Below are 19473 nucleotides of genomic sequence, written 5' to 3'. Positions count from 1 at the left end.
GCAACCCAAAAGGAGGGTGAATTGAGTTTGTAAAAACTTAAGCAAATAAAATGACAAAACAATTCAAACCAATACCTTAAAAGATTCGATAACGATAAATTTAATAATAAATAAATATAAAGAGATAAGGGAGAAGAGAGCAAACACGATATTTTACACGGTCGACAGACTCCGCCTATATCCATGCCTCCAAGCTAATTGAGCTTAAGGATTCCACTATCCAAGTATTTACAACCCAACGTTTTAAGATGCTTATAATTGACTTTCAAGGTGTCAATAAATCCTTTACAGTATGAAATGATCACTCACCCCTTTCTTAAACTATTTCCCATTCTTACAGTCACTTAATTTTGATGTTGAAACACATATTAAAACAATCTTCACACAATGTATGTGTTTACAAATGAAAGCCCAAAGTATAATTTGAATACTTAATAATAACTTAATGATAATCATGGAATCTTTTGTAATTTGAATTTGATTGAGCTGTTGTTGACTTTTTGGCCATAATTGGATCATTGTTAATCTCAATCAGTTTTTTGTTATGACTTATGCCAAGTAATCGTTATGCTGAAGTTTAAATTGTCTGCTCACCATTTAAAATAATTGGTTTACCTTCTAATTCTAAAGAGTTCACCGATCGAAGTCAGATTACTGTTGTCATTGTTGGTTTACTGTTTAATTCCAGAAGCTCAACTGTTTAAAATCAGTTTGCCGTTTATAGAAAGTGGATTGCCATTTTTAGACAAGTTTATTTCTAGAATTTTTCGATTAGATGTTTTCCCATTAACGGTTAACCGTTAATTTCCAGAAGCTATTAGTAACTCAACCAAATATTATCGGTTTGCCATTTTTAAGCTTAACGGTTAGCCATTTCTTTCCAAAACCTTTAATTTGTTCAAAATATCATATGGCCTTAGAAATTATCCAAATTTAACAACTCCAATATTTTTAATCTAGTTTGTTATCATCAAAAAGTAATATTATGAATACATTTATGTCAATAATCTTCCCATTTTTTACAATCGCATACCTTTCATGTGAATGGTTCAAAAATATTAGCTCCCCTTAAATAAAAGCTAATTTTAACAAGTGCAAGGTTCAAATACATTTATCCTTCTCCCCCTTGATCATCAAAAAATAAATTTAGTGACAAAAAAAAAGGAAGCAAAATGGAAAATAAAAGATTTTTACCAATGTTGCTCGAGTTGAAATTTTGGCAAAACCTCCTTAACAAGAAACATTACTTTAGGAAACATGTTAACAAGTTTACACCCAATTCATTAAATTGTAGAAAACAATATATCACCATCATCAGCAAATCATCATATATATCAACCATCAAAGCAAATATCAATTATATATATATATATATATATATATATATATATATATAAATATCTTAAAATGTATAACAAAATCAAGGTGTCATAACACATTAAGAAAAATGATACATATAAAATGTTTGTGCGAAATCTAAAGATAGAAACAAATACTAAATTACTGCAGAGGATGTGATGAAGAAAATAAAGGAAGAAAGCCAAGTTCAGTGAAGATGCACTGCTGACCATTCAGAAGCTACTCTTGCTGATCGAGAATTCGTTGTCGCTTATGCTAAAAGGCAAAAAACTGAGACTGAAGCTGCTCCTGGTGTTTAGAAAGTGATAGAACCTCATTTACTAGCTGCTGTAGAGCTCTCTCAAAGATTGGAGGCACCTCAGGAACTGGATACTCATCAGTATCCATGTCATGTCGCTCTTATTCCTCTTGGTCTTCAGTCTGTGTTGTTGCAGCTTGTCGTGGCAATTAAGTTCTAGCTCCTAGCCTAAAATCAGGTAACTGATTAGTAGGATAGATATCGTTGAGCACTCGATCATCCTCTAGGGCTACAAGGGTGTTCTGGTTCTCAGACAAAGTCTTCTTAACCCACTGCCCATTCCTTAAATGAAAACATATTGCCATTATAGCCTTTCTTTTTAACCTCTTGTTCTCCACATAGATCGGTTCACTCAAAGGCACTTGAAAATGTCTCAAGATCTTGGTAATGATATTGTCATATAGGAGTAACATGTTGGATACTAATAGAGTAATCAACATTTGGCAAAGGATAATATAACCTAAGTTAACCAGATTCCTCATAATATGACAATCTAGTAATCCCACATCCAACCTTGTAATCTCATGATTATAGCCCTTCGTAGAAATGGTTATATGTTGTGGGATATTGTGAAGTACCCGAACTTGGAGGGGTAAAATCTAGGAATGGAAGAAAAGATGGCAGATATCATCTGAAAGATCGTTATGCCTACAAATGTTCCTAACCACATGAGTATAGAGAAAATGGTTGAACATAAGTTCTTTCCTAGAAATATATATCTCTAAACCTTTATTCTTAGTCCCTAAAATCAAGTTTAGATCCCCCACATTAAACTCAATAGGTACCCTTCTAACGTTGGTAATTATCCTATCCAGCCTAATTGTCGAAAATTTCATATTTGAGTAAAATACTCTAACTAGATTAGGATATACCTTCTCCTCAATATTCAAGGCTTATTCTCAAGGTTCCAACATCTCCTTTATACTACCACCACACACAACTAGCTCCTCAAAATCATCTAAATCCACAAAGTAAGAATCGATTACCTTACATTGCATAAACCAGGTTTGGAATCATCTAGTCATAGGGACAGTAGGGAAATGGGTTCTTTAAAACTCTGGGACGTCCCTGGGAGGTGCTGGATTCCTCCTTACTACTTGTTTTCCACTTACTTTAGCCCTTGAAGACTCAAAACTGGCCATTTATATAAAATTTAGGAATTTGGGAAATTTGATGTTTTGAGAGAAATTGAACCAATTAAAGTGACGAAGAGGGTATAGGAAGTGATGTGGTTGCTCAATTTGGCAAAAACAATTGGTGAAAATTTAGTCAATTTTGAAGAGAGAGGTTCAGCTGACAGTTAGGGTTCCAATTTGGGAATTTTAGATTTTGGGCATGAAATGTTGTTTTGATCAGTTAAAAATGTTCCTAGAGTGATTAGAATGATTGTATGGCTTCAATTTGGCTAGGAAACAATACGCAATTGAATGTTTCCTTTACTCAAGCGGTCATTCGTTTATTCGTAATCCATTAACATAAACAACCTTTCTGAATTCAATCGATAAACCATTATCTTTATCGATTAACCGATAACTTACAGATTTCACTCCTAGTTTATGTTTTCAAACGATAAACAATTTATTTAAAACAATCATCCATTTATTTTAACAATAATTTCACAATTATATTCCAAGATTATGTCAAGAACTCGAAACGTCTCAAAAGGCTAATTTTAATGCATGAAAGTGAATGCAAATATAAGCTTCAAAACCAAAACAAATCATCCAACATTAACACACATACACATCAATAATCACACAACATATAATCTAATAGACTCGATATCATACAAAGAAATGCTAATGTGAAATTTTTCATGTTGAATTTTGACAAACTGATCATCACTAAAGGGTTTCGTAAAGATATCCGCAAGTTGGATTTCGGTTGAAACAAGTTCTAATATTATGTCCTCTTTCTGAATAAGATCTCTTAAGAAATGATATCTAATCTCTATATGCTTGGTCTTAGAATGTTGAATGGGATTCTTTGACAGATTTATAACACTAGTATTGTCACACATGATAGGTATATGATCCCGAAGTTTATTTGATCCATATGGCTTTTGCATAACAACTACTGGCAGTAATATATTTAGTCTCAGTGGTTGAAAGAGCAACCAAATTTTTTTTCTTACTAAACTAAAAGACAAGTGAGTGACCTAGAAAATGACAAGTTCCACTAGTACTCTTGTTATTGACTTTATATCCGGCAAAGTTAGCATCCCAATAACAAGTTAAATCTATACGAGTTCCTTCAGAATACCAAAGGCCAAGATCAATTGTTCCTCTCAAATAACGGAAAATTCTTTTCACAGTAAACAAGTGAGATTCCTTAGGACATGATTGAAATCTTGCATGCAAACATACACTAGATATGATATCTAACGTACTAGCAGCCAAATAAAGTAAAGATCCGATCATACCTCGATATATTTTGACATCAACTTCTTTAGCTTTTTCATCTTTGTCAAGTTTGATTGTTAAGCTCATCAGACTACTTTTAGCCTTTCCATATTTAAATCTGAACCTTTTGAGTAAATTTCTCAAATATTTAGCTTGATTGATGAAGATTCATTTTTTGTTTTGTCTTATTTGTAGTCCAAGGAAGTACTTCAACTCTCTCATCATGCTCATATCAAATTCTTTGCTCATACAAGATAAAAATTCGTTAACAAAGACTCATTAGTGGACCCGTTGAAAACATTTTCCAAAAGAAATCTACTAAGCCTTTTATACCATACTCTAGGTACTTATTTTAAACCATATAAAGCTTTAGACAACTTGTAAACATGATTTAGAAATTTTTTATTTTCAAAAAGGAAATTATCCACCGTCCACCTATTTTTTCTAACTTTTTCAAAAATATATAATTTTTTTTTTTTTTGCGGGAATCCACCTGAAGTTAAATTTCTTTGCGCTCGTCACTTCCATTTGGAGACCATTAAGAAAACTAATGGAATATTGTATAAATGACTTTTTTACCCTCAAATGTAAAAGATAAATTATCCATCGACCACCTATTTTTTCATATTGTTTTAAAAATACACAATTCTTAATTTCTTTTTGTTGAACTCCACTTGAAATTATATTGTTTTGCACTTGTCCACTACTGTGTCATTGTAAAATGACAATTTTACCCTTATGATGTTAGCAAAGTGCTAACGGTGTTATAATAGGAGTGGACCAATGAAAAAAATGTTAACTTCAGGTGGAGTGTTGCAAAAAAAAAAAGATTTGTGTATTTTTGAAAAAAAAAAAGGGTGGACGGTGGATAATTTTCCTTTTCAAATCTAGGGGTTATTTATCATAAACTTCTTCCATGATGTAACAATTTAGAAAGCCACTTTTAACAGTCATTTGTTACAAAATGAAATCCTTATAACATGCAAATGCCAAGACCATCCTAATGGCTTATAATCTACCTATAGGTGCAAAGGTTTCATCAAAATCAATTCTTTCTTCTTGGTTGTATCCTTGAGCTACTAATATAACTTTATCTCTTACAACCACATCAAATTCATTCATCTTATTCCTAAATACTCATTTTCTACTTATAACAAATTGATGTTCTGGTTTAGGAACAAGTTTCCATACATTGTTTCTCTCAAATTGATTTAAATCCTCTTTCATTGCCACAATCCAAGATTTATCGTTTTTCGCATGTCAAAAGGATTTTGGTTCAATTTGAGATATGAATGCTATATGTTCGCATGTATTTCTAAGTGATGGTCTAGTAGTTATACCTCGTGAAGGATCTCCTTAGATGAATTCTTTAAGATGAGAAGAAACATACCTTCACTCCTTGGGGAATGTTCGAGAATTGCTTCATTTTGCCTTATATTAGTTTGTCCTTCTTGTCACTCCTTTTGATTCTTACATAGTGCAATATCTTGTTTGTCATTTGAAGATTTTTTTTTTAACTCTTCAACTGCATCATCATTAACAACTTTTTCCAAAGAAGAAAGGTTAGACTCATCAAATGTAACAATATCCAAAAATTTTTGAAATCATGATATTCAAATTCTCTACCATGATCACTCCTAATACAACAAATCACATAACCATTTTCATTTTGAACCTTTTTACAAAAGATTTTAAAAGCATAAAAGACATCATCCTCATTAGCTAAGAATAATGCCTATGTGTATCTAGAATAATTATCAACAATTACAAATGCATAATACTTGCCACTTAGACTTGCATTTTAGAAGGTCCAAATAAATCCATGTGAAGAAGTTGAAGTGGTTTTGAAGTAAAGATGTGATTTTTATTTTTGAAAGAAATTTTGATTTGCTTTCCAAATTGACAAGCTTCTCAAATCTTATCTTTTTGAAAAACAATTTTGGGAAGACCTTTGAACAAATCATTTTTTAAAATTTCTGAAATCAAGTGCATACTTGCATGACCAGTCTTCTATGCCATAACCAACTATTATTGTGTAATGTGGAAAAACATTTATCATGAGTGGTTGCACAATCTATTTCAATAGTGTACACATTAACACATCTTTTTCTAACAAATAAAACTTTGCCATCACATGCATTTTCCATAACACATATTGTTTTATCGAAAATAACTCTATACCTTTTATCACACAATTGACTAATACTAAACAAGTTATGCTTTAAATTTTCAAATAAACACAATAAAGATAGAGGAGTCTTTACCGACATTACCAATACCAATAATCTTTTCTTTTAAATTATCGCCAAAGGATATTCCCCACTAGTAATTGTCTGTCATATAAAATACAAGTTATGCAACCCAAGATGGGTGAATTGGGATTTTAAAACTTAAGTGAAGCAAACAACACAACAATTGAATCTGATGCCTTAATAGAATCGAAAACAATAAATTCAATAAATCACAATAATAAAAGAGTAAGGGAAGAGAAAACAAACACAACAATTTTTACGTGGTTCGGCAATCCTCGCCTACGTGCACGCCTCCAACCACACCAAGCTTGAGGATTTCACTATCCAATCTTCCCAAGACTTCAAATGCTTACAATTAACTTCCAAGGTGTCAATGAACCTTTACAACAAGAGATTATCTCCCCAATCTCTTAACCACAAGTGTTTCTCACACTTGTACACTCACAAATTTATGAGAAAATGAAGATTACAACAAAAACTCTCTTAAAGAGATATACAAATTTAAGTACAAAGATAATTCAAAGTATGATGATTTGCAAAATGAGAGCTCAATATATTTTGTGTGCTTTTTGTTTTTGCTTGCTAGAGTTCTTGAAAATAAATTGGATTTGAGTTTATATAGTTTGGCCCAAAAACTTGTCGTTATGTGTTTTCTGATGATAACCAGCTTGATTACAAGGTTACACATATAGCCAAGTGGGAGATTGTTGGATCATTAGTCCAATACTAAGTTTATATGTGAATAACTGTGTTGCAAACTGTCATATAAGGTTAAGCTCAATTAAAAGTGATTTATTAAGGTCTATAAGGATAACCACACAACTCTAGAGAGTAATTAAGGATTATGGATTCAAGTACACTTTTGCATATTCAATTATTAATTCTTAGTGATACAACATAAATGTTTCTGGAATTTAGGTAGGAGACTCTCCCTAAAAAAATTATTTTCTAACATGATTGAGGAGCCCAAAAGAATTGTGGAGCTTGAAATTGTGGTGGTTGTCAACCAAAATAATTTTGTTTCTTCCTATCCAACTTAATACAGAAGTGAGCATTGGAACCACGTCCTTGTTTCTCCTCTAGATTCGTTTGTAAATAAATCTCTCTTATCTTTCTTACGAAATCCCTCCTTACAACAAACAAACATCCTTAACATCATTCCACCGCATTTACTTATTCTTAGAAAATGTCTCTTTTATGATATTAAATCTCGTTTTCAGTGCATACTTATTGTAGAAATCATAGGCTAATTCCTTAGATTCAAATTCCATTCCAGGCCTAGGCTTTCCATCCAAATCACTCAAGCCTTCTAAAGTCATAACAAAAAAACTTGGGAAAAAAAAAAGATAAATAAAGAAGACAAATGTCAAGAACAAATTAACAAAAACAAAAAACTTGAAATTAATATTATTTGTTAGGAAACAAAATCTAATGACGAGCTAAGATAAATACTCAATCTAATGAAAAATTCTTTAAGAAAAATAAAGCAAAATCAACATCATAATTTCCTTGAACAAATAAAAAAAAAGCACACTTATTATCACTTTTTTCCAACTTTTGCTCTTTTTTATAATTTCTTTTTTACAATTTGCTAGAGATTGGCATCAAAGTAGAAACCAGAAAGAGTTTCATAATATAATTTTTTAAAAAAAATTAGAGTAATCAAAATAATTTTTAATGTACAAATAGTCTCATCCTTTGCGTTCCAGATTGCCAACCGATGATGAGCAAAACGTACTTTTTTTCTTTTTTAATTACTTCATCATGTATGCTTTGTTATAATTTTTGCATAGAAGTAGGGATTACAAAAATTTCCCGCGAATACGAGGCTTGCAGGGGCCCAATATTTCAAGGTCAGGTATTGTGATTTTTTTTCTTTTGGTATATAAAAAAAGAGTTGGACTATTGGAACCCCTCCATAATTCTTTTAAAACCCTTCTTCTATTATAATTACATTTTAGGACAAATACTCTAATATATCTCACATCTATTTTATCTCACTTCAAACTTTCTTTCTTTAAAAAAAAATTCTTATATTTTCTCTTCTATCACCCTCACACATGTAATTTTTTTCTCAAATTCTCTATAAATTTTTCTTCAATTAATTAGACAATCTATTAATAATAAATAAAACATATTATGATAAAATTATCTGACTTTTTTTAAGCTTATACTAAAACATTTCACATTATAATCTTAGAGATAATTTATTTGATTCATTGATTTTTATCAAGATGTTTATCACTGATAAAAATTATTTGTGAGGAGCGAAGAAAAAAAAAGAAAATTAAAAGATTCACAAAGTAATTGTTTTTATTTAGAAATAAGGATAATTTTGGCATTATGTTTAGTATAATTGAAAAAGGGGTTTTAAAAGAATTTTAGAGGAGTGCCAATAGTCCAACTCATAAAAAAATCGAGTATGAGTATACTTATTCATACATGTTGATTGGACGGGCCGAGTATGGGTACTCAATACTAAAACCCGCACTTGCTCACAAACCCATTTAATTTTTTATTTTTTATTAATTTTTAAAAGTTAAAATTATTTATTAAAAACTAAATCTAAATATTAAAATCCTAGAAGACTAAAACGTGAATAACTAAACATTAGTGGCTTTAAATATTTAATTGTGGAATATTTTGAAACCCTAAGGGGTACCAAAAGTAGATATTTTAAATTCTAACTATCTTTACAAGATTCGATTCAAGATGTCAATTTTGATCGTTGTTGTATTGACTACAAAAAATAGCTAAAGATGGTCCGATCCGAATTTCCTTCCAAAATAGCTAAAGATGGTCCATATTCTTATAGTAACAACTACTATGTGTCTTTGTTGGAAGTAGATTACATGAACCTGTATTTTTTTAATTAATTTATGTAATTGGATTTTCTTTTTATAAGTTGTTAGGATTTTGTGTTCTAAATTGTATTAACCATCTCATCACATTATTATTCCAACAATTTAGTAATTTTCGTATTTTTTTTATTTAAATAGACTTAATATTTCAATTTAATAATATATTAATTAAAATTAATGTTACCAATCAAAAGGACATATAGCAGATAAGAGAAGGGGATTAATAGAGAATCTCTAACCCGTATCCGTTCAAAACTTAAACAGGTACGGTAGACAGAGATATCTACTATCAAACGAATACAGGTACGGGTGTCAGCATCCTTGCACAATACCCGCCCCATTGCCACTCCTACATATAGGAGACAGGAGACGGTTTTTGCACTTTGGTTCTCCTTCAAGTGCTTCAATCAGGTATTATGCAAAGCTCTTAGTTAGTCTTAGCAGAATAGCAGTTATTGTTAGTACAACAAAGCTCATGATCGGGATTGACGTAATTTATGAATTGAGTGTAAATCCATTGTCTAAGTAAACTCAAATATGCAAATATAAACCTACCTTCTTCTTTTTTTTATTTTTTATTTTTTGGAAGAACCTCAAATGAATAAGGGGCAAAATCCTACCTGAATAGAAAACTCTAATCACATTTTGAATATGACTCTAGTAAAATGTGTTGAAAAGTCAAGCATGCAATTGACAACTAGCATGCAATTGTTGAGAGACAGCTAACTTTGACTACAATTTGGTGAGAAAGTTGGCACCGATTGCTAAGCTTTCAATTTGGCAAATTGAAGCCAAATTGAAACGTATGTTAGGTGAGCAATGCTTCCTATAAATAGATAAGCACTTTGCAATTGTTAGTATCTCATTTTGTATTGAGAGCAATTGCAAGTGAAAAGATTTGCGAAATTTGAGAGATCTTCCACTTGAGTGTTCTAATGAGAATACAATTGGGTGTATTGGGGTTTTGGGTTTTGAGAATTTTTTTCACTTTTATAAATTTTCATTTATTAGTAAAATTATCTTCCAATCTTTGTCCGTAGATATAGGCATTACGCCGAACCACGTAAATTATTGTATCCTATTTTCTTTGCATTTGTTTACACCACATTTATATTTTTTCAGAAGTTACAGTCACTGTAATATTGGTAATTGCTCAACCTCGCGCTTCTGCAAAAAAATGTAATGACAAAAATTAAAATACTTGCTAAAATAATTGTCCTTCCATTTGTAAATATTTTAATTTGCAAACATAATTAGGGTGTTGGCCAATGCCTAATTATAAGAAGTCGCAAACAATTTTATTGTTGGCCTTAATAAAATCATTCACTCTTGAGGCATTGAGTGATGGAATTAATTACTATTTCCGTTCTATGCACGAGACGAAAATAGTAGCTAGATCTCTTTGTGCTAATAAGCATTTTCTTTTCTTTTTTTTTATAATGACATGACGGATTTAGTGCTAAGTAAAATTGATTTTGAAGTTGTTGAAACAAAAATTGTAGCCCGGCTTGATATTGGGCTCACTGCAATGATAAGGGCGGGCTCCAGGTTGTGATTAAATAGACAAGTGATCGAATTGCATCATTTAAATGTTGCTTTTTTTTTTGGTTTTTTGAGCATTTCTTTGGTTTGAGCGATGGGTGCAATTTTTGCAGAAAATAAGTGATGGTGATAAATGTTGGGTTAAGATTTGGCAACTACTTTAATATCTGGTTGAAGAGTCAAGAAGAGATGATGACATTTCAGCTATGAAATAAATGTGCTTAAAATTATGAGAAGAAATATAGTGTGATCAAGAACCTTAGATGGGTTATCAACAAGTGCGTAGATCAGCTGACATGAGGTTATTCTATCTTAATTAAGGCCTTTGGTTCGAGACTTGGGAATGCAGTTGCGTTAAATACTTGTTGGGAAAGTTTTGCCGCCCTAGTAGTCTTGCCCGGCTCGAATCTGGATTAATCGGGCCTTAATATGATTTTTAGATACCAAATGATTTAATATATTGAAAAGAAAAAGAACCTCATATAGGCCTTTTGCATGAAACTTCGTATTTTTCTTATATATAAAAACTCATTGGAAAGTAAGGACCAAAATAAATGCAAAAACATTACTGCCCTTATTACATAAACGGTCTCACCATTTCTCACATGAAATGTTAAACTTCCTATTGCCACATTTTTACAAGGGATGGTGTCCATGATAATTGCGGACCCAGTGGCAAAAGACCCATCCACTCTCATCATCCCAGCCGATGAAGCACCACGCAATTGATCTTCTCTTCCTCAGCTGAAGTCTGTCAGTCTTCTATCTGAACCAGTCTTAGTCAAGTCTGTTGAGTCACTGTTTAATGTAACCTCTTCGGAGGATGGTCTGAAGTCTGTCCCAAATAATGATGTGTCTGTCCCGTCAGTGTCTGTTATCATTTCTGAAGTCGAGTCGGCCCTGGAGGCCAGAGAGTCTGTAATCAAGGAACTTGTGGTTTGCAATGAAATGAAATCTAGGAGATCAGCTGGAGGACTTTGTTGATGATGATGAGATGCTTAAAATCTTGAAAAAAAAAAGGAAAACAAATAGCAGATCTTAGCTCCCCTTCCAATGATCACTGCCTCATGCAGGTAGATGAGGAAGAAACCTAGAGTGAAACTCCTCCTGAACTCTTGGAAATGGTGGAGAGATCAGAGGAAAGGAAGGCTCAACCCGTCATGGAAGAAACCCAACCCATTACCATTAATTTAGGGACCGCAGACGAACCCCAAGAGGTTAGGATAGGAACCACTTTGACTCTCGAAGAACGAATAAGCATGTGGCCTTTGCATGATCCCACGATGATATGCATAGACTCTGTTGAAATATTGAATGAAGCTGAACTTGAATCAAGTCATGTGGGAGTATTGGCTAAAGCATACTTGCTGACCAAGGATGTTACTCACACGAGAAATGGATTGAGGATCACACGTGACAAGCCAGAAGATTCCAGTTGGCAAAATAGCTATACAGAGATTCCTCTGACTTTGCATGATTAAATAAATTAGTTAGAAATGTACGGTTGTGATTAGATTCTTAACATGCATTTCATGTGTTTGTAAATTCGTGAATAAGCTGGATGCTGAGCTAAGCAGCTATATAAACCAGCTCATTGTAATTTCACTATTTTTGAGCTTAATAAAACAGTTAGATTCAGCTTCTCTCATCTTTCTTCGATCTTAAGAATTCTTTCATGGTATCAGAGCTAGACGAGAAGCTATAATGGCAAACAATGAGAATCAAAACAATAATAGAGCTTCAAGCTCAACTACAAACTCAAATCAAGTCTCAAACATCAGTACCTCTATTCTCTGCTCGCTTGTGTTCAATACTCCTATTAAGCTCACTAATAACAACTACCTGCTATGGTGTTCTTAAGTTGTAGGTACTATCAACGCAAGTGATCTAGAAGATCTGATTGATAGCTCAAAGACTCCACCAAATCGCATAATGATCAACATTGACAGTGATCGGACTGTGATTACTTCACCAAATCCACAATTCCAGATCTGGAGGAGGAATGATCAACAACTCATGAGCTGGTTACTCTCAATCTTGAGTGAAGAAGTTTTGAGTGCTGTTGTTGGAGCAAGATCCTCACTGGATGTATGGCAGATCCTTGCTACTCAGTTTAGAGCAAGATCCAGATCCAGAGTTCTACACTTAAGAACTCATATTGAAACCACAAGGAAGGGATCTATGACAGTGCATGAGTACTATACAAGAATGAAAACTACTCTAGATGCATTAAGAGTAGCTGGTAACAACATGAGCGATGAAGATTTTATACTCTGCTTACTTGCTGGCTTAGGTCATGAGTATGACTCGATTGTTACCACAATCAATGCTAGGCCTGAAAGCACTATGCCTTCTGAAGTGTATGGAATGCTGCTGAGTCATGAAAATAGGATTGAGCATCAACATTCTGTTAGTCACATGGACTATCAAGCTAACCTAGCTTATCAAAGAGGAAATCAGAAAAGAAACTGGCAAGGAAATTTCAACTTCAATGGAAATAACAACAGCTATGGTGGAAGACAACCTAGAAACTCAAATGCAAGACAGTTTGGTGGAGGAAACTTTAACCAAAGCTCAAATGCTTCTGATAAGGCCAAAGGCAAAAGTCAGATTGATGAAGATGAACCTAAGGGACCTTGTCAGATCTGCTTCAGGAAGAATCACACTGCTGGTACAGGTTCAAAAAGAATTATGTACTAAATCAAATGCCAAATCGAAGAAGTGCATATGTAGCTGAAAATGGAGGAAATAGAGATGGTGCATGGTACCTCAACAGTGGAGCAACAAACCACATCTCAAATGACTTCAACAATCTCAACATCAGCTCAGAATATAAATGGAGTGATCAACTTGTAGTAGGTAATGGAGCTAAACTTAAAATAGTTTCTATTCGTCATTCATTGCTCAGTACACTTGAACCACACATTTTACCTCATATTAAACTCAATCACATACTTTATGTTCCTGAAATAACCAAGAATTTGATTAGTGTCTCAAAACTTTTGCATAATAATGATGTTTATATTGAATTCAATTAATCATTTTGTGCTGTTAAGGACAAGAGAAGGGGGAGCGTTCTTATGAAAGGAATGGCTAAAGATGGATTGTACAAGCTGCTGTGTTTGCCTCTTAATTCCAATCAAGCCAAGTCTATTCTATCATCATCTACTATCAGTTCAAGCCTATTCTTAGTAAATAAAGATCACAAACCAGAGTCTATACTTTCAGTGAATTGTAGTGAAAAATGTACAAGTACAAAGTGCTAGACCTGTGGCACTTGAGATTAGGTCATCCTAATGTTGTTGCACTTAGGAAAACTTTGTCAGCTTGTAACATTTCTCTCGGAAATAATAAGTTTGATTTGTCTTTCTGCAAAGCATGTCAATATGGAAAACAACATAGATTGTCATTCAAAAGTAGTGAAACAAAAACTAAACATGCTCTAGAAATTATTCACAGTGACCTCTGGGGTCCTGCTCCTACAATTTCAAATCAAGAGTTTAGATATTACATAGCCTTCATTGATGATAAAACAAGCTGCACCTGGATTTATGGTTTAACACAAAAGTCCCAAGCACTTACAGCATTTATCACTTTTAAAAACCAGATTGAAAAAAGCCTTGAGCTAAAAATAAAAGCCTTACAATGTGATATGGGGGGTGAATACAAAGCCTTTGAAACCTATCTTAAACGTGAAGGAATATCCTTAAGATATTCTTGTCCATACACTCACCATCAAAATGGAAAAGCTGAAAGGAAACATAGACATCTTGTAGAATCTGGTTTGACTCTTCTTTCTCAAGCCCACTTACCTTTAAAGTTCTGGTGGGAAGCTTTCTCAAATGCAGCCTATCTTATAAACAGAACCAGCACACCTGTCCTCAATGACAAAACACCTTTTGAATCTCTTTACTAAAAAAAACCAAATTATTCCATTATAAAGATTTTTTGCTGAGTGTTATCCATTTCTGGGACCTTATAATAGTCATAAGTTCAGCTTTCACAGTTCAAAGTGTGTAAATTTGGGGTTTAGTCATTCACATAAAGGTTACATGTGTCTTAGCTCAAGTGGAAGGATATACATTGCAGCACATGTAAATTTCAATGAAAGTTCTTTCCCTTTCCAAACAGATCCAGAGTTCATGTGTACTGAACCAAAACAGTTAGTTGAACTCACAAACACCTTTAGTAAATTCCTCACTGTGTCTTTTCCTTCTAAGAGTCACAGTCATGAGGCAACAGCAGCTGGTGTAAATCCATCTGACAATCAAAATCTGGAAATTACTCCTCCTAATGATCTGAGTTCTGATAACAATAATGAGATCACTTGTTCATTACTCAACAATGCTTCAAATGCACAATCTGGCACTCAAAACCCTTCAAATTATTCTGTCACTTCTGGAAACAATCATCTCCAAAATCAAACTCCTGAAATGCCTCAAGTCACACCTCAACTAAAATCCTCACATCCCATAATAACCAGAGCTAAAGCTGGAACTTTTAAACCTAAAGTTTTCAATACAGAAAAAACCTTATCTCTAGACACACCCTCAAGTGTTACTGAAGCTTTGAATGATCACAACTGGAAACTAGCTATGCAAGATGAATTCAATGCTTTAATAAACAATCAGACTTGGTGCTTATTTCCCCCAGAACAAAATATGAAGTTGGTGGGAAACAAGTGGATTTTTAGAGTTAAGAAAAATTCTGATGGGTCAATAAGCAGATACAATGCCAAGCTAGTGGCAAAGGGTTATCTACAAACTAAAGGAGTGGATTATCAGGAAACCTTTAGTCTAGTAGTTAAGGCTGCAACCATAAGGATTGTTCTAAACCTTGCTGTTGTACATGACTGGAAATTAAGACAAGTTGACATCAATAATGCCTTTCTAAATGGGGAGCTGATTGAAACTGTGTACATGCCTCAACCAGAAGGGTTTGTAAATCCAGATTATCCAAGGCATGTCTGCAAGTTGAAGAAAGCTCTCTATGGGCTGAAACAAGCTCCTAGAGCTTGGTTTAACAAACTGAAATCAGTACTGAAATCATAGAATTTTTGTAGAGCAAAATCATATACATCTGTGTTCTTCAAACAGAATGGAAATGATGTGGTTATTGTACTGATCTATGTTGATGATGTTATAGTCACTGAAAGCAATAACATTAAGATTGAGCAACTAGTTCAGGACCTAAGTAGTACTTTTGCTCTCAAGGATTTGGGACAGTTAAATTTCTTTCTTGGTATTGAGGTAACAAGAAATGAAAACACCCTAGTGCTATCTCAAACCAAATATCTAAAGGAGTTACTTGCAAAGTTTGATCTACAGAACTGTAATGGAACTGATACTCCACTTGCAACAACTGACAAGTTGAGTAAGTTTATGGGAACAAAATACTCTGACCTACTCAGTATAGAAGCGCCATTGGAGGACTTCAATATGTTGTACTTACCAGGCCAGAGATTGCTTATGCTGTGAATAAGCTAAGTCAATTTATGGCAAGTCCTCTACAGCCTCATTGATTAGCTTGCAAACGAGTCCTAAGATATTTGAAAGAAACTGTTGACCATGGTTTAAGTTTCAGGAAGTCAGAGTCTTTTGATTTGATAGCTTATTCTAATGCTGATTGGGGTAGTGATCCTGATGACAGAAGGTCTACCAGTGGTTATTGCATCTACTTAAGTGATAATTTGGTTAGCTGGAGCTCAAAAAAACAAAGTGTAGTGTCAAAATCATCAGCAGAATCTGAATATAGAGCCATGGCATTAGCATGTGCAGAGATAACTTGGATTTGCTCTGTTCTCAAGGAGATAAATGTAAAGCTCAGCTGCACTCCATTATTGTTGAGTGACAGTACTAGTGCAGCAGCAATTGCTACAAATCCAGTTCTTCATTCAAAAACGAAACACATAGAAATTGACATTCACTTTGTAAGAGACATGGTTGAAAAGAAAGAGGTAGAAGTTGCATTTGTCTCAAGCAATGATCAAATTGCTGATGTGTTAACCAAACCACTTACTTATCCTAAGTTCAGCTTCTTTAGAAACAAACTTAAAGTCTCTTCCAGAGATTTAAGTTTGAGAAGGGATGTTGAAATATTGAATGAAGCTGAACTTGAATCAAGTCATGTGGGAGTATTGGCTGAAGCATACTTGCTGACCAAGGATGTTACTCACACGAGAAATGGATTGAGGATCACACGTGACAAGCCAGAAGATTCCAGTTGGCAAAATAGCTATACAGAGATTCCTCTGACTTTGCATGATTAAATGAATTAGTTAGAAATGTACGGTTGTGATTAGATTCTTAACATGCATTTCATGTGTTTGTAAATTCGTGAATAAGCTGGATGCTGAGCTAAGCAACTATATAAACCAGCTCATTGTAATTTCACTATTTTTGAGCTTAATAAAACAGTTAGATTCAGCTTATCTCATCTTTCTTCGATCTTAAGAATTCTTTCAGACTCAACATAGACATAGTTTAGCATAAAATATACCTAGCATAAAATCTGTTTGTATCGTGATTCAAGCCAGTCAAATAGAAACTAAGGGGAATGAAGAATAAAAAGAAAAAGGTTTCAATTCAAATCAAAGAGGAAGTAGAACTTACATGTCATTTCGATTTTCATTTATCTTATATTACTATTTTAATTTGCATTTCATTTCTCCATATAAGGATCATGATTCACACCATTTTCTTCTCATAATTTAAGCACATTTATTTTCACAACTGAAACGTCATCATCACTTCCTGACTCTTCACTTACATATTAAAGTACTCATTGAGTCTTAATCTAAAATATCGCCACCACCTTTTTCACCAAAAATTGCACCCATCACTCAACCAAAGGAGATGCTAAAAAAGCTATAGAGGACCAGCAACATTTATGATGCAATTTGATCACTCATTTCTCTCTTTAATCAAAACTTGGAGCCCATCCCTCAACATTGCTGTGAGCCCATTATCGAACCGGGGTGCACCCCTTGGTTCAACGATTTCAATATCAAATTTACTAAGCACAGAGAGAGCTACCATTTTAATCTCCGCCAAAGCCAATTCCTTGCCCAAACAAGCCCTGGCACCAGCTTGAAAAACTGGGTACTTGTATTGACATTGTGGGCAAAACATGGCATTTTTCAGCCATCTTTCAGGCTTAAATTCCATGAAATCTTGACCCCAGATTTTTTCCATTCTTCCCATTGCATAAGGATGGTACGTGACTCTAGTACCTTTGTTAACATAGGTTCCATCTGCTAGGATATCGTCCGCCTGAGCAAATTTTGAGTCGAACTGTACTGGTGGGTATAGCCTCAAGCTCTCATTGACTGCAGCATGTAAATAATGCATTTCCCTTATTTGATTGTAGCTTGCAAGTACTTCTTGATCCAATGACATGACTTGATCAAATTCTTGCCGAATTTTTAACACAACTTGAGGGTGATGTGCTAGGAGAAAGAAGAATGTCGTTAATGCTGCGGCCATTGTGTCGCGGCCGGCTAAAATGAAGCTTACAACAATGTCTCTCAAATAATTGTCATCGCTGATGCAATTCATGAATCTTGATAGAAGATCTTGACTGTTTTCAGTAGAAAGGTCTAGTTTCCTCTTCTGCATAATGACCTCCATAGCAAGATCATTAACAACTTCAATTGCTTTCTTGAGTCTTTTCTCAGTGCCCATGTTGAAAAGCCTCTTGATCTTCCATGCTAGTGGCAGTGCTGCCATTGCTCTCTCAGCGGATAACTTTGATGCAAGATCAAAGGCATTGGCAAATTGAGAAATGGGGAGTGATGATTCAAGATAATAAGGATCCAACCCGAATGAAAATTTGCAAATGTTATCAAATGAAAATCTTCTAAAAACTCCTTGCAAATCCACTACGCTATTATTATTGCTAGTAGTATCGTTATTTGCAAGTGATGAAGATAAAAGTGGAAGGAGTCTATATTTGATCTCGTTTGTGACGAGTTCAAATGCATATGTTCGGATAGAAATGCTAGCAAGCACAAGGGTAGCAATTTTCCTTTGAAATATCCATAAATCTCCATCGACATTGAAAATTCCTTTGCCAAGAAGATCACCAAGGATCATCGAAAATGGCTTTCCTTTAGGGTAGTTGTTGAATCTTGTTTTGAGGATATACTCGACATTGTCTGGATTTGCTGTGATTGTGTTGTTGAGAACATGAATTTGGATTGTTTGGTTTTTGGATTTTTGAAGAAGATGAGTGTACCAGTCACAAAGATTTTTAAATTCATTGGACCAAGATGATGAAATGTAACTAGAGCAAATTTCACAGTTGCACCAAAATTTCTGCCTTTGTATATAGAGTAGTAAGATTGAGAAGAGAAAAAATGATATGGTTAAGAGAAACAGAACGAAACAATAGAAAGATTGCAGTGGCTCCAATAATGAAAAAGCTTGAGACTCCATTAATGAAATAAAAACTCAAGGAAGAGTAATGAAGCTAAGGAATAAAAGGAGCAAATTTATATAGATGTGGGGCTAAGGTTGAATACCCTTTTTTTTTTTTAATTCAGCCTAATAATATCTATTAATTGTGAAATAATTTTAGTATAAAGTCTTACATGTGATTGTTCAGTGTTCACACCCCCACCCGCAACCGGCATATATGGAATAAGCCAATTAATTTATAATATAAATGTAATCTATATGGCTATTCGTGGATGTATTTTGGACATCTAGTCACCCAAATTTGACTTAAGTGATAAGAGTTATATTAAATGAGTAAGTTTT

General features: G+C 33.7%; 1 protein-coding gene and 1 non-coding gene across 2 annotated transcripts; one reads left to right on the top strand and one right to left on the bottom strand.

The window, feature by feature from the left end:
• Positions 1–12960: 12960 nt before the first annotated feature.
• LOC112496011 (small nucleolar RNA Z247) lies at positions 12961–13098 on the top strand. Its single transcript, XR_003062429.1, has one exon. It is a non-coding gene; the product is annotated as a small nucleolar RNA Z247 (small nucleolar RNA).
• A 4269-nt stretch (positions 13099–17367) lies between these two features.
• On the bottom strand, positions 17368–19149 carry LOC102617158 (cytochrome P450 94C1-like). The gene has a single exon (XM_006492143.2). It carries the CDS (start codon positions 19147–19149, stop codon positions 17617–17619), a length of 1533 nt encoding a protein of 510 aa, XP_006492206.1. The 3' UTR covers positions 17368–17616.
• Between the last annotated feature and the right edge of the window lie 324 nt (positions 19150–19473).

Source organism: Citrus sinensis, chromosome 4 (assembly GCF_022201045.2).
Source record: "Citrus sinensis cultivar Valencia sweet orange chromosome 4, DVS_A1.0, whole genome shotgun sequence".
NCBI classification, from domain to species: domain Eukaryota; kingdom Viridiplantae; phylum Streptophyta; class Magnoliopsida; order Sapindales; family Rutaceae; genus Citrus; species Citrus sinensis.
This window is presented reverse-complemented; position numbering and strand designations above follow the sequence as displayed.

What these genes read in the sequence shown, in the direction of transcription:
- LOC102617158 (XM_006492143.2), bottom strand. Translation starts at nt 19,149, where the DNA reads ATGGAGTCTCAAGCTTTTTCATTATTGGAGCCACTGCAATCTTTCTAT.